The sequence below is a fragment of the Podarcis tiliguerta genome, assembly GCF_965153285.1.
Source record: "Podarcis tiliguerta genome assembly, chromosome: 13".
Classification (NCBI taxonomy): domain Eukaryota; kingdom Metazoa; phylum Chordata; class Lepidosauria; order Squamata; family Lacertidae; genus Podarcis; species Podarcis tiliguerta.
The window spans coordinates 50,794,653-50,808,707 of record NC_139546.1 but is presented as its reverse complement, the minus strand read 5'-3'; the positions used below and the strand labels follow the sequence as shown (position 1 = coordinate 50,808,707).

Here is a 14,055-nt window from a genome sequence, read left to right as displayed (position 1 = left end):
TTCTTTTGCACAAGGATCAATGGCCAGTGTGGTGTAGTAGTTAAGAGCGGTGGACTCGTAATCTGAGGAACCGGGTTCGATTCCCCGCTCTTCCACCTGCAGCTGCTGGGTGACCTTGGGCCAGTCACAATTCTTGAAGTCTCTCAGCCTCACTCACCTCACAGAGTGTTTGTTGTGGGGGAGGAAGGGAAAGTAGATTGTGAGCCAGTTTGAGACTCCCTAGGGTAGTGATAAAGAGGGATATCAAATCCAAACTCCTCCTTCTGCCTGCTAAATCCCAGAGAAACAATAAGAGACTCTCCACTCCTCTCCCAGGAGAGAGGATTCCCTTCACCTGCCACGGATGAGACCACCCAAGCCTGCTTTGCAGGGGCACTTAAAGCTAAAGGGACCCCTGACCATTACGTCCAGTCATGTCAGACTCTGGGGTTGCGGCGCTCATCTCACTTTACTGGCCGAGGGAGCCGGCGTACAGCTTCTGGGTCATGTGGCCAGCAGGACTAAGCCGCTTCTGGCGAACCAGAGCAGCGCACGGAAACGCCATTTACCTTCCCGCCGGAGCGGTACCTCTTTATCTACTTGCACTTTGACGTGCTTTTGAACTGCTAGGTTGGCAGGCGCAGGGACTGAGCAATGGGAACTCACCGCGTCGCAGGGATTTGAACCGTCGACCTTCTGATCAGCAAGTCCTAGGCCCTGTGGTTTAACTCGCGTCAGCAAACATGCAAAGCTGCCTTTCGCAGCAGCAAGGCAGCTAACTCAGGACTGTCTTCACGGAGACTGGCAGTGGATCTGCAGAGCTTCAAAACAGGGCATACGCCCAGACCTACCTGGATCTGCCAGAAATTGGGCCTGAGCCCTTTTGAATGCAAAGCAGGCTCACTGCCACTAGAATACTGGCATGGAAATCTAGAATGGTCACACTGGAAGCAAGTACGCCATGATTCACAGCCCATTGCACAGAAGTGGGTGCATGCTGTGTGCAGGACTCCACATGTGTGTGTTGTGCGTGTGTACACATGGCCATGGCACAACATCAAATGTGGCCGATGGGCCAGAAAGGTTCAACCACATTCAGAGCTTTGACCAACTACACCAATCTGCCCCCCTCTCCAAAGCAGTGCCTTTGTTTTATAAGGAACATGAATGATGACCACAGCCTTCTGTACAAACGCAAAAGGGTCCACGTCTTTTATTTACATTCAAAAACTCTGCCATGTACACAGTTTCAAATATTATAACGAAAAAGGGTGGGAGCTGGAGGGGGGGGGAACCCAACCAGAAACCCCCACTGATCAGAACAGCTAACCTGAAATGGGTAAAATATGGGTTTTGCAGCAGAACAGGAGTTATGAGAGAACTGGGAATCCTGGCATGGGGAGTTTCTGGTGTTTTTTTAAAAAAAATAAGTGGGCTTGCCATTTTTCATTAAACCCAAACTCTTGTCTCGCTCTCTGGGACCTCTGCCTCATCCTTATGCTCAATGGGAGCAGTCAGAAAACACAAACAAGTTGTCCCTTTTTATTTTGAAGCCAGCAAAATCGCAAGGGTTTTCCTGACAAAGTTCACCCCCTCACAATCCCGGGGGGATGTTAATACTGGGGAGGGGGAGTAAACAAAACCCTTCTATTCTCTCTCTCAGAATTTAAAATATATATATATTATTCAATTTCAACGGGGACAAAATCTCCGGCCCCCTCCAAAGGAAAAAAAAACAAAACCCCGTAAAGGTTTACTTAAAAAAAAAAATTTACTTTTTTCTCCAGCCTCCTTTCTTGGGCTGTATCCCTCAGCTGGCATCAAACTCTGAATCTGGAGGCATTAAAACAAATGCCAGAGAACATTTTTTTTAGAAAGGAAAATAAAGAAGAGTCTTCCAACTGGGGGTGTGATGGGAGGGAGAAAATAAACAAAGCCAGAAGAAAAAAAACCCTTTTGCATTCAGTCTATTTACAGGTGAGCTTTACTGGGGCAGGGGAGGATAGGGGGTGGGGGAAAGAGCTAAAACAAAAACGGAGAGATGCTTCTATCCCACTTCCTAGTGCCCTCTCTCTCTCTGCCTCTCCCCCAACGCTATGTGCATCCCAGCAAGTGAAAACAGGAACCGTCCTGGTTTTCAGTTTCATCATTCCGGCCCACCGGTGTCAGCCTCCGAATGCCATTCTCCTTCGCAGAGAGCATGGAGGTGGGCCAGGATCAACCCCCAAAGGGCGAGTGGGTCTGAAGCGAGAGGCCTGCAATTGCCAGCCAGAATCTGCCTGGAGGGGCAGCCTCTCTGCCTCCCGGGTGCTGGGGCTACCACCACCGCAAACACCCCAAGCACCTCCGTCTTCCGCCTCCAAGGAACAGAGGCTCCTTTTGGATACCAGTCCAGAGCAGGCTCCCGACCCTGTCCAGTCTTTTCTGCCCCTCTGGGATGGAAGCCCAGCGCAGAGCCGCCTGTCCTCCCCTCCTGAGCTAGGGCTCCCCACCTCCCCTGGACGCAACGGCGACGGTTGCGCTGGGAACCGCCGGGGGCGGCAGCAGCGGCAGCTTGCGAGAACCTTCCTTGCACTTCTGACAGTAGAAGATGTCGGGGACGTTGGTCTTCTTGATCTTGGCGCAGGAGAGGTGGATCCACGTGCCGCACTGATTGCACTCGATCATGGGGCGGCCCGCAAATGGCTTCTGGCAGTAACAAGTGATGAGGTCCCAAGAGTCATCCCCTGGAGGAGCAGAGGAAAAAATTTCAGAAGGCCCGTTTCGCTAAACCCACAATGGCACAGCACACGTTTTGGTTATCTGGCCTGAAATGTATCACCACGAGAACCTCAGGTTTTTAAGTTTCTAGTCCATAAGACAACAACAATAATAATATGCTTGAGGATAAGCAGGCGGTGCGTGATGAAAACTGAGAATCAAAGGCTGAATGGGTGGTAAATGCAGATTCGTGGCATTTACACCCTGCCTAGAAGTGGAATAAAACCATGACCAAAAAGATAAATATGGAAGACAAATTACCTGCCTAAGTCAGGATAGCTGCATAGCAAGTACCCACTCCACCCTCACAGAGCTGAAAGCATCAGAGATGTTTGCTATAATATGAGGGATGGGGAAATCCCAGATCAGGACAGTCAGCAACTTCGTTTATTACCTATGTGCAAGATCTGAACCTGAGTCTGGAAAACGCCCTGCTCCCATTGGCCCAAGCCTGCCCACTCAGTTAGGAAAGGGCCTGCACACTGCAGGCTTCCCAAGCTGGTGCCCTCCAGATGTTTTGACCTGCAGCTCTCATCGGCCTGCAGGCTGTGGTGGTCGGGGCTGACGGGAGCTGTAGTTCATTAAATTCCGGAACACCTCTTCCTCGGAAAGACTCCAAGGCACCTCGCAGCAGCTTAAAATAGATTAAAAGACAGGGGCGCAAAACAATGCGCATCCCAGCGAGGCGAAACCTCAGAGATGCTTAACAAAACCAAGGCCAGGGTTGTATCCCCGGGGATTCTGGAGAAAGCCAAAACAACGTCACTGCTTGCTAGCATGCTGGCAAGAAATGCTGGATGAGGTGGACCTTGAACTGATCCGCCAAGGTCCTCCCTGGTGTAGTTCAACTACAGCTCTCACAGGTTGGTCATCTGTTACGCTCTTAATCTTCCAGAGATCTCACTGCTTTGTGTGACGTCAACACACCCCGGGGAATCAGGAAGGTTCTCTGGGGTGGTGGGCGTTCCAACGAATGTGAGAAGCGAAGCACAATCCAGCTCCAACCCTCGCTTGACTTCTTAAAAAGCTTTTGCTAAATTAAAACAAGCACTATTATACTCTGGGCCCCACTTTTCGGGTGGGGGAAATGTGTTTGGAGATGGGGAGAAGAGCCTGATATGGTACAAAAACAAAAAGCACCCCACTCCTTTGAAAAATTAAGGGGCTTTTTATGTAAAGCGAATAAAGGTAAAGGTACCCCTGCCCGTACGGGCCAGTCTTGACAGACTCTAGGGTTGTGCGCCCATCTCACTCAAGAGGCCGGGGGCCAGCGCTGTCCAGAGACACTTCCGGGTCACGTGGCCAGCGTGACATCGCTGCTCTGGCGAGCCTGCACCAGCGCAGCACAAGGAAACGCCGTTTACCTTCCCGCCGGAGCGGTACCTATTTATCTACTTGCACTTTTAAGGGTGCTTTCGAACTGCTAGGTTGGCAGGCGCTGGGACCGAACAACGGGAGCGCACCCCGCCACGGGGATTCGAACCGACCTTTCGATCGGTAAGCCCTAGGTGCTGAGGCTTTTTTTAGCCACAGCGCCACCCGCGTCCCATATGTAAAGCGAATACTTTAAATTAAAAAAACAACAACCACAATGTAAGCTGGAGGTGTTTGATGACAGAGGACAAGCCTGCCACTGGCTATTGATCCCAGAGGACAGTCCGGTGGAAACGTGAAGATCACCTGACCACGTCACCAGACGAAACTTCCAAGAAGGCAGGGGGAAGCATTACCTGGCGACATACGTGGTGCAGAGGTTGGCGTGCTGGAAAAGGACCCGGGAGATCAGGGTTCAAATCTCAGCCTCACCTACCTCACAGGGTTGTGGGGATTAACAGGAGGTGGGGCGAAACATGAACCTTGAGAAACTTGGGAGAAAAAGTCGGGATATAAACGCAACCTATAATGTGCCTATTGCTTTTACGCCCATGTAAGGCTGTGCATTAAGTTGCGTTGCCCGTGCCCCTTCTGGGACACCTCCGGCTCCTCACCTGACTCCACCATGATGTCCTCGTCCATGACCCTCATCTCGCCTTCGCTGGAGCTGCCTTCCCCGTCCTGGCTGGTCTCCGTACTGATCCCCCCTTTCCCTTCCGTGTCCTCAAGCTTAATGGGGAAGCTGGCGGCCAACAGCTCCGGCGGAGCCTGCACAGAGACCAGTGCCGTGGCCGAACCCTCCTCCCCTCCGGGCCGCCGCGGCGCCAGGGCCGCCCCCTCTTCCTCCTCAGAGTCCGTCTCGCTCAGGGAAGCCTTGTGCTTCTTCTCGCTCCGCTCGGCCTTTTTCAACTTCCGCTTCTTGCTCTTTTTGATGCGAGAGCGCTTCTCCCCCACCGGGTCGCCCCCGCCGCCGCCCCGGTTCCGCTTGGCTCCTCCGCCCGCGTCCAGGGCGGACTTCCGGTTCCGCTTGTCCTTCTTCTTGTCCAGGGCCCCCTTCGGCCCCGCCAGCGGCGGCTGCTGCTGCTTGCCGACGGGGTCCAAGTCAAACAGGGAGTCCTTGAGCTTCATCTTCTCCAGCAGGGAGCTGTCGGACTTGAGGCGGCGGAAGGCCGCCTTCTTCTTCGAAGACTTGGCCTTCTTGACGAAGGTCTCGATCGTGTGCAGGTCCGAGTGCGTCGACTCCCAGCCGTCGCTGTCCACCACGCTCTCGGGGCGGATGGGGGAGTTCGAGCCCGAGGGCGTCCAGTCATTTTCCTGTGGGGTTTGGGGAGGGCAGAGGCAAGGGATTAATTCCTCAGGCTACTTTTCCCGGGCGCCCAGGACTCTCCTCTGCTCTTTCTTCCCAGAGCAGTGGGATTTCAAGAGGGGAGTGGAGTTCCTGGGGGGAGACCTGAGAGGCAAGGGTTGTAGCGGGTGGTGAATAGAACTGCAGAATTAGAAGAGACCACAAGAGTCATTTAGTCCTACCCTCTGCAATGCAGGTAAGACTTTGATAATGCATAATGACTATCAGGCTTTGAAAAGCTGATATCAGCTGATAGCTCCTTTGTGGTCCCTGTGGATAGCTCAGTCAGTAGAACATGAGGATGATAATAATAATAATAATAATAATAATAATAATAATAATAATAATAATAATAATAATATTTTATTTATATCCCGCCCACCCCCAGCCGAAGCCAGGCTCAGGAAGCGGCTAACAACAGTAAAATGATACAACATTCTAAAATCATTTCAAATCAGATTAATGGCAACTATTGGGCTAGAGTTCTGTGAGGAACTTAGGGCTGTGGGCTTGCAATGGGCAAAAGATTCCTGCATTTAAGGGGGTTGGACTAGATGACCCTCAGCTCTACAATTCTACGGTTCAATGGATCGAGTTCATCTGCTTTGCAGAATTAATTAAACTAAACAGCTTTAATCGGATTTTGAATAAACATGCAATTAGTGGCTACGGTTTTGAATTTTATTGCATTATTATCTTCCTCAGAGGGTCATGCAAGCCATTATTCTGAACAATGCTTTTCATACAATATAAAAAGGAGCTTCTGTGCTAACCTGTGTAGGAGCATCTTAAACAACACAACCCAAAGAACGTTAGGTTTCCTAGGAAGCAGGGGGTATTCTAAGCTTCCCCGCCTCCCAAACATCTCCGCAGCCAGCACTGCATACAAACCACCAAATCCAGGGAGGGGCCACAGCCCAGGGTAGACCACTTGCTCTGCGTGCAGAAGGTCCCTCTCTTTCTATGAGAGCCTTCATGCCTGGAAACCCTGGAGAGCCACGGCTGGCCGTCAGCGTAGACAATACTGAACTGGACTGACCAGTGACCTACACTCTGGGGCCCCTGAATATTGAACTGCCCTGGGGGCCCCTTTGCAACCAGCAACAGGGTCTGGGTAACCAGTGTTAGCTTCTTCAGTGGGGCTGTTCCACAACAGATCAGCACACCTGCACAGCATCTGGGCTACTGACTGCCAAACGTTGGGATCGTGGAAACAGAAAAAAAATTAATCCATTTGAGCCATGCGAATCAAACTGGGTTTACTAGACGCAAAACATTTAAGCAACGTGGACAAAAGTCGCTTCTGGGGCCCCTCTCTTCACCAGTTTTATAGCAGATCCGTCCCTGAGATGGACCAATGTTGTAACTCGGGATAAAGGCAATTTCCATTCCCTCGCTCCAGTGCAACGGTCCGCAGTGTTTTGTGGAGTTGTGGGCTGAAGCCAGGAGGTGCCACATCCATCGCATTTAAATATTCATATTGATTTTTAACTCCCTTCTTAATGGCTTCTTTTATTTATAACATGTTTTATATTGCAGTTTGAATTCTAAAGAGCACATTAAAATACAGTACGTGAGAAATAGAAAGAAGCAATAAAAACACGGTTGAAAAATCACACGAAATCTATCATGAGCGCTACAGTCGGCAGAAAAATTAGTAAGCTTCTCAGTGGTCTGCGGGGAAAAGAAAAGTTTGGGAGCCTTTGCCCTAGAAAATTTTCTGGCTGAAAGAAATGGAGGGAAAGCAACAGAAAGAGATCGACAAGAAGGTGGCGATTAGAGAAATCAAGAGAGAGGGAACAAGAAAAAGAAAGGTGTCTTGCAAAAAACATGGGCAAGTAAGTAAGCCGCTACAGTGGTACCTCGGGTTAAGTACTTAATTCGTTCTGGAGGTCCGTTCTTAACCTGAAACTGTTCTTAACCTGAAGCACCACTTTAGCTAATGGGACCTCCTGCTGCTGCCAGAGCACGATTTCTGTTCTCATCCTGAAGCAAAGTTCTTAACGTGAAGCACTATTTCTGGGCCAGCGGAATCTGTAATCTGAAGCGTATGTAATCTGAAGCGTATGTAACCCGAGGTACCACTGTACTTGAACAGCTCGTGAAGGTTGAAAATAAACAATATCCATCTTTATTATGTTGTACTTTTATCAACTTCCTTTTAAACAACAGCAGAGCTCCTGGTTAGAATCCACATTCCCAGCAGCTCGAAAAATTTGTTCCCCTTGTGCAAAAAAGTGTCCCGTTGAGTATTAGAACAAACCCTGCCTAGAGAGAGACTAACTGGTAGAAAGGGATTCTTAAAAATGGAGCACAGAGCACCCTGACAGCTGAAGCAGCAAATGTCTGGTGTTTGCAACCACTGAGCCTTTCAAGCAACACCCATAAGCCGATGCCTAACTCCTAAAACAAGAGGTATGCTGGCCCATCTGATATGGAAGTTCAATAAATCCCTGGCGTGGGGAGATGGGCGGGAGCCTTCTTTAGCCCTAAGCCCTTGTGAGCAGGTTCATGCTAAGTCCCAGGAAGGGCAGGTCCGTAGCAGGAAAAGAGCAACTACAATTCCCAGCATGCCCTTCGGGAAGCCTCCCGAGCCGTGCCGCATAACAAGCCAGGACATGTCCGCCCCCTTGCTTCCAGAACAGCAGCCTACACTTCCCAGCATGCAACGCGCCCAGGCCTCCCAGCAAAATGGCCATGCCGCAGGGCATTCTGGGCCTCGTAGTTCCCGCAGGCATTTGCCGCAGCTTCCAAGGGGCTCTGGCAACAAGACTGCGTGGAGACAATGCCGAAAGAGGAGGAGGAGGCCAAGGGCTTAGGAGCGAACGGGGAAGGAAGGTTTGGAACAATCCCAAATGCACCTTTTTAGAACTTCGCGGAGCCGGGTTTGGGTTTAACAACAGATCACGGAGCCTGCTTCTGGGAAGGTGCTAGGACAACCCCTGTACCCCGACACACACGCCAGAAAAATATTAAACTGCATGCTTTGAAACTGAGCGGACGCCTATTTGTTCAGTATGATAAAAGGGGAGAGATGGGGAGGACAGGATTCTTGCTGGGGGGGGGGGGAACCCCAAACTAACCTCCTTAGAGGAAGGGATGTAGCCAGCGTAGGCTAGGACGAAACTGCAGAACTTGTTGAAATCCTCAATAGTCCGCCTGCGCTTCTCCGGAGGCTGGTGAGACTGGGGGAGAGAAGCAGGAAGTGGGGAGGGGGGGGTGTTAATGCACACAGAGGTAGCCCCCCTCCTTCTCCCGGCCACCCACAAATCTCTAGGCTCCTTCACAACCACAGCCCCGTAGGATCACACATACTCCCACAATAAGAAAAGGGGAGCTATTCCTAGAGGCAGGGGGAGAAGTGAGCAGTAACATCCTGTCCCCCCCCCCCAAAACCACAGGCCCCCACAGCTAGAAATGCAAGTCAGGTCTCTACCAGGACATGCAAAGAGTTAAATATGGGGGGGAGGGGGGAGAGAGCCTTTTCCGTCACCCACAGAATATCCTTTGCTTGCTCTCTCTTGCTAAGGGGCGGGTGGGGGGGGGAGCACATGCAAAAAGGATGTTGCAATCTTTCGGAAAGACTTTTGGCCTCCTCCTAGGGAGCAGGGATAAAAAGGCAGGGATAGGAAGAGGAGGGGGGTCCCCCAGAAGAACGGAGCCACCCCACGGAAACAAATGGGGCCCATTCCACTCCGTAATAAAAAATCCCAAGTTTGAGGTAGGGGTTTTGGGGGGGTGGAGGCTTTTGTATTATTATTTTTTTACCTGTGTCTCCGGTTTGAGGTTTGGAGGCGGATCTGGAAAACAAGAACCGGGAAGGGGGTCATTTGAGGGGGGTCCATGAAGGGAGACTTGCAACAACTCCACACCGACCAGCACAAAGCGAGGAAAATAATCCTACTTTCTCCCCCGGAATGAAGGCACAGGGATTCCCCCACCCGGAGGCAAGTCAAGGGAGATGGCTGGGGGGTGCCAGCGAGCCTTGACAGAACCTCCCGGACCCCTTATTTTTTGGGGGGGCTTCCCTACAGCCTTCAGAGGAAAAGGCCAGGACACAGTGAAGCCCCCCCCCACCCCGCCTGCTTTGAACCCTTCCCCAAATTTCCACTCCAAAATATATTTAGGTTTATACCTCACCCCCCCAAAAAAAATATACGCTCAAGACACGGAAGTGTCTAACCCCCCCCCATAAAATCCAAGATCAGACCTAGACAGACAAGACACCCCGCCATTTCTACAGGGAAGCGGAAAGGGGGAAGCCGGAGCGCACCCCCCCACACACACACACACCCAGGACACTTGTCTCCCCCCCCTCCTGATCTGAGACCCCCAGGGCCCCCCAATTCCTTAATGCCCTCCAACAGACACCCCCCTTAGGAAGCCTCATTTCCTCATTGCTCTCCCCCGCCCGCACCCAACAGCCCCCCCCGCCGCCCCTCCTCCACGTGCCTCCCCTCCCCCTCCCAACTTTCTTCCTCGCTTCCCCCCCCCCACTCCGGTTTTCTCCCCGGTCCGACTCCCTCCTCTTTCTCTCCCCCCCCCACCCCACACTTCCAACTCGCTCCCCTTTCACCTGGTTCTTCCTAGCCGCTCCCAAACACAACAGCCCCCCCCCACACTCCACGACGCTGCCTCCATCTTACCCACCCCCCCAGCAAGGAAAAAAGGGGTGCTGCTGCCCCCCCCATAACCAACTCTCTTCCTCTTCCCCCTCCCCACCGACCAGGCTCTCTCTGCTCTGACACCACATGCCCCCCCCAAACCGGTGACCCCTTTCCACCGACGGACTTTGCCTCTTCTTTCCTCCCCCCCCCCAAGCGCACACCCCACAACTCCAGAACACCCCCCCCCAAAAAAAATCTCGCGGCCTCTTTTCCCCCCGAGGAGGGGCGTCCACTTTGCCCCCCCCCCACAACAAGCAATCTTCCTTCCCGCCCCCTTAACTCCCCCCCACACCAGCCAGCCCCCCAACCTCTCCTCGCCCCCTAATCTCCCGGGAGGGGCGTCCCCTTTTCCTCTCCCCCCCCCCACAACAAACCCACTCGCCCCTTCCCCCCCTCGCAACTCCAGCCCCCCACACGGCGGGTCTCCCCAAAATCCGCCGGCCCTCCTCCTCCCCACACGAACACACTCCCAGCCCCACAACTGGGGGTCTCCGCAGCCTCTCCCCCCCCCCAACCAAAAAAATAAATATTATTTTTTCCTTGGGAGGGGCGCCCCCACAGAAGCACACAAAAAACCCCACAGCCTCGGCGTCCCCCCCCCCGCCGCCGCCATAGCAGCCGCCCCCCAAGTGTGGGTCTGCGAGGCCCCCTTTACCTTCAGGGCTGGGCTCCGCCATAGCCGGCCCCCTGCCCAGCCAGCCAGCCGGCCGCCTCTCCGCCCCGCCGGTGCCCGCGACGGCCGCGGGGCTCGGGAACCCGCCAGCGCCCCCCAAGCCGAGAAGACCCTCCCAGAGACCCGCCGCCGCCGCCGCCGCCGCCGAGAGACCCTCCTCCTCCGCCTCCTCCTCCCTCCTCGCCCGCCGGTGCCGCCCGACTCCGCCGCTCCCTCCTCCCTCCCGGAGGAGCCCCACAGCCAGGCCCCGCCCCTCGCCGCCGCCGCCGCAGAGCATCTCGGGAGACCGAGTCCCCCCGCCGAGAACTCCAAGTCCCGGCAGGCTCAGCGCGCGGGGAAGGAGGGAGGAGGAAGAGGCGCTGGGTCCGCCCCTTCCTCTCACAGGCTCCAAAATGGAGGGAGAGGAGAGGTGCATGCTGGGAGATGTGGTCTGGAAAGGGGGAGAGGAGGGTTGGGAAAGGTGGGTTGACGTTTGAAGGAGGGAAATGGGGGGGGGGAGATGGGGAAACATGTTGGGGGGGGTAGAAGAAGACACACAGACTCCAGGGGTTATATATGGACAGGCTGTCTCTTTCCCCCATGGAGGGCAGAAAGTGAGGAGGAATAATTAAAGAACCTTTTATTGAGGGTGAAAGAGGAGAGCGCAAAATATGGTCTGAAGCTCAACATCAAAAAAACGAAGATCATGGCCACTGGGCCCATCACCTCCTGGCAAATAGAAGGGGAAGAAATGGAGGCAGTGAGAGGTTTTACTTTCTTGGGCTCCATGATGGTGACAGCAGTCACGAAATTAAAAGACGCCTGCTTCTTGGAAGAAAAGCAATGACAAACCTAGACAGCATCTTAAAAAGCAGAGACATCACCTTGCCAACAAAGGTCCATATAGTTAAAGCTGTATGGCCTTAAATGATTGGTTCAAAATTGGGAAAGGAGTATGACCGGGCTATATATTGTCTCCGTGCTTACTTAATTTATATGCAGAATTCATCATGCGAAAGGCTGGGCTGGATGAATCCCAAACTGGAATTAAGATTGCTGGAAGAAATACCAACAACTTCAGATATGCAGATGACACAACCTTGATGGCAGAAAGTGAGGAGGAATTAAAGAACCTTTTAATGAGGGTGAAAGAGGAGAACTCAAAATATGGTCTGAAGATCAACATCAAAAAAACGAAGATCATGGCCACTGGGTCCATCACCTCCTGGCAAATAGAAGGGGAAGAAATGGAGGCAGTGAGAGATTTTACTTTCTTGGGCTCCATGATCACTGCAGATGGTGACAGCAGCCACGAAATTAAAAGACGCCTGCTTCTTGGGAGAAAAGCGATGACAAACCTAGATAGCATCTTAAAAAGCAGAGACATCACCTTGCCAACAAAGGTCCGTATAGTTAAAGCTCTGGTTTTCCCAGTAGTGATGTATGGAAGTGAGAGCTGGACCATCAAGAAGGCTGATCGCCAAAGAATGGATGCTTTTGAATTCTGGTGCTGGAGGAGACTCTTGAGAGTCCCATGGGCTGCAAGAAGATCAAACCTCTCCATTCTGAAGGAAATCAGCCCTGAGTGCTCACTGGAAGGACAGATCCTGAAGCTGAGGCTCCAAGACTTTGGCCACCTCCTGAGGAGAGAAGACTCCCTGGAAAAGACCCTGATGTTGGGAAAGATGGAGGGCACAAGGAGAAGGGGACGACGGAGGACGAGATGGTGGGACAGTGTTCTCGAAGCTACAAACATGAGTTTGACCAAACTGTGGGAGGCAGTGGAAGACAGGAGGGCCTGGCGTGCTCTGGTCCAGGGGGTCACGAAGAGGCGGACACGACTAAATGACTCAACAACATCTCTTTCCCCATTGGATGGGAAATGGCCCTATTTTTGGGTTCAAAAGCAAATGGGTTCTTGATTGACAGTCCGCAATGCCCACCCCTTTTTAGGGTAGGAAAGGACCCTGGGAGATGATGATGATGATGATTAATTTTTATTTATGCCCCGCCCATTTGGCTGAGTTTCCCCAGCCACTCTGGGCGGCTCCCAATTGAGTGTTAAAAACAATACAGCAAGTTCACCTTGGTTCCACTGTAAATCCGTTCTGGAAGTCCGTTCCAAAACCAAAGCACGTTCCAAAACCAAGGTGTGCTTTCCCATAGAAAGCAATGCAAAACGGATTAATCCGTTCCAGGCTTTGAATAACAATCCCCAAAACAGCAATTTAACATGTATTTTACGATCTAACGAGACCAAGGATCCATAAAACAGAAGCAATAAACAATGTGCTGCAGTCACACAATCGGCAGCTGAACTGGGTTCCATACAGTCACACACACAAGAGCAGCCACAAAAACGCAAAATAAATAGCAAAGACATGACAGAGCTAAGCATAACCCTCCAAACAGAAGTGTGGCACTCAAATAGGAAGCATAACACTCAAAACGGAACACGTTCGACTTCTGAAAAAAGTTTGCAAACCGGGACACTTGTTTCTGGGTTTGCAGTGTTTGGGTTCCAAGTTGTTTGAGTACCAAGGCGTATGAGAACCAAGGGACCACTGTATTCTTTTTATTTATTTGTTACATTGACATCTCACCTTTCCCCCCAGTCCTCCAAGGTCAACGTATAGCACATGGTTCAAGCCCACACAGCTCATTCAATCATCACAACAGCCACCCTGTGAGATGGGCTAGGCTGAGAGGGGTAGCAGATGCTCCACTTACTCACCCAGATCACCAGTCTTTCCCCAGGGCCTGATCCGACAACCATTACACCAGGGATTGGCCACTGAGAACAGGATGCTGGACAAAGTTGGGTCACTGGCTTGATCCAGAAGCCTTCTCTTATGCAGATAAGATACAGTCAAATCTGAATGGTAAAGGCAAAACTACTGGTTGCTCCCCCCCGGGACAGGGCCTTAAAACCTACACACCTGAACTGTTACTAGTTAATTTCTCTGCTTCCTTTCAGCTGTCCTGGAACTGGGGCAATTAAAATGTTAAAAGTTAAATAATCCTTGTGGATGGAGGAGTGTTAAGGTATATAAAATTGTACATATGGTTGATTTGAATGTGTTATTATTATGCATACCCAATGTATCAGCCGTGGGGGGGGGGGGTTCACTGTTTGTGGTTTGGTTGTTGGTAAAAAATAAAAATTATAATAATAAAAAACTGTCCTGGAACTGAAGTTACTATTAAGTAAAGCCAAGCAGTTTGAGAGGCAGTGTGGCATAGAATCATAGTTGGAAGAGACCCCAAGGGCCATCGAG

At 51.8% G+C, this 14,055-nt stretch overlaps 1 protein-coding gene across 1 annotated transcript; it reads right to left on the bottom strand.

Moving 5' to 3' along the window:
* Positions 1–1,161: 1,161 nt before the first annotated feature.
* On the bottom strand, positions 1,162–11,090 carry PHF23 (PHD finger protein 23). Its single transcript, XM_083410508.1, has 5 exons — positions 10,781–11,090; positions 9,227–9,258; positions 8,542–8,643; positions 4,728–5,427; positions 1,162–2,705 (listed from the first exon to the last, which is right to left on the bottom strand). Exons 1-5 carry the CDS (start codon positions 11,073–11,075, stop codon positions 2,458–2,460), a joined length of 1,377 nt encoding a protein of 458 aa, XP_083266634.1. The 5' UTR covers positions 11,076–11,090; the 3' UTR covers positions 1,162–2,457.
* Between the last annotated feature and the right edge of the window lie 2,965 nt (positions 11,091–14,055).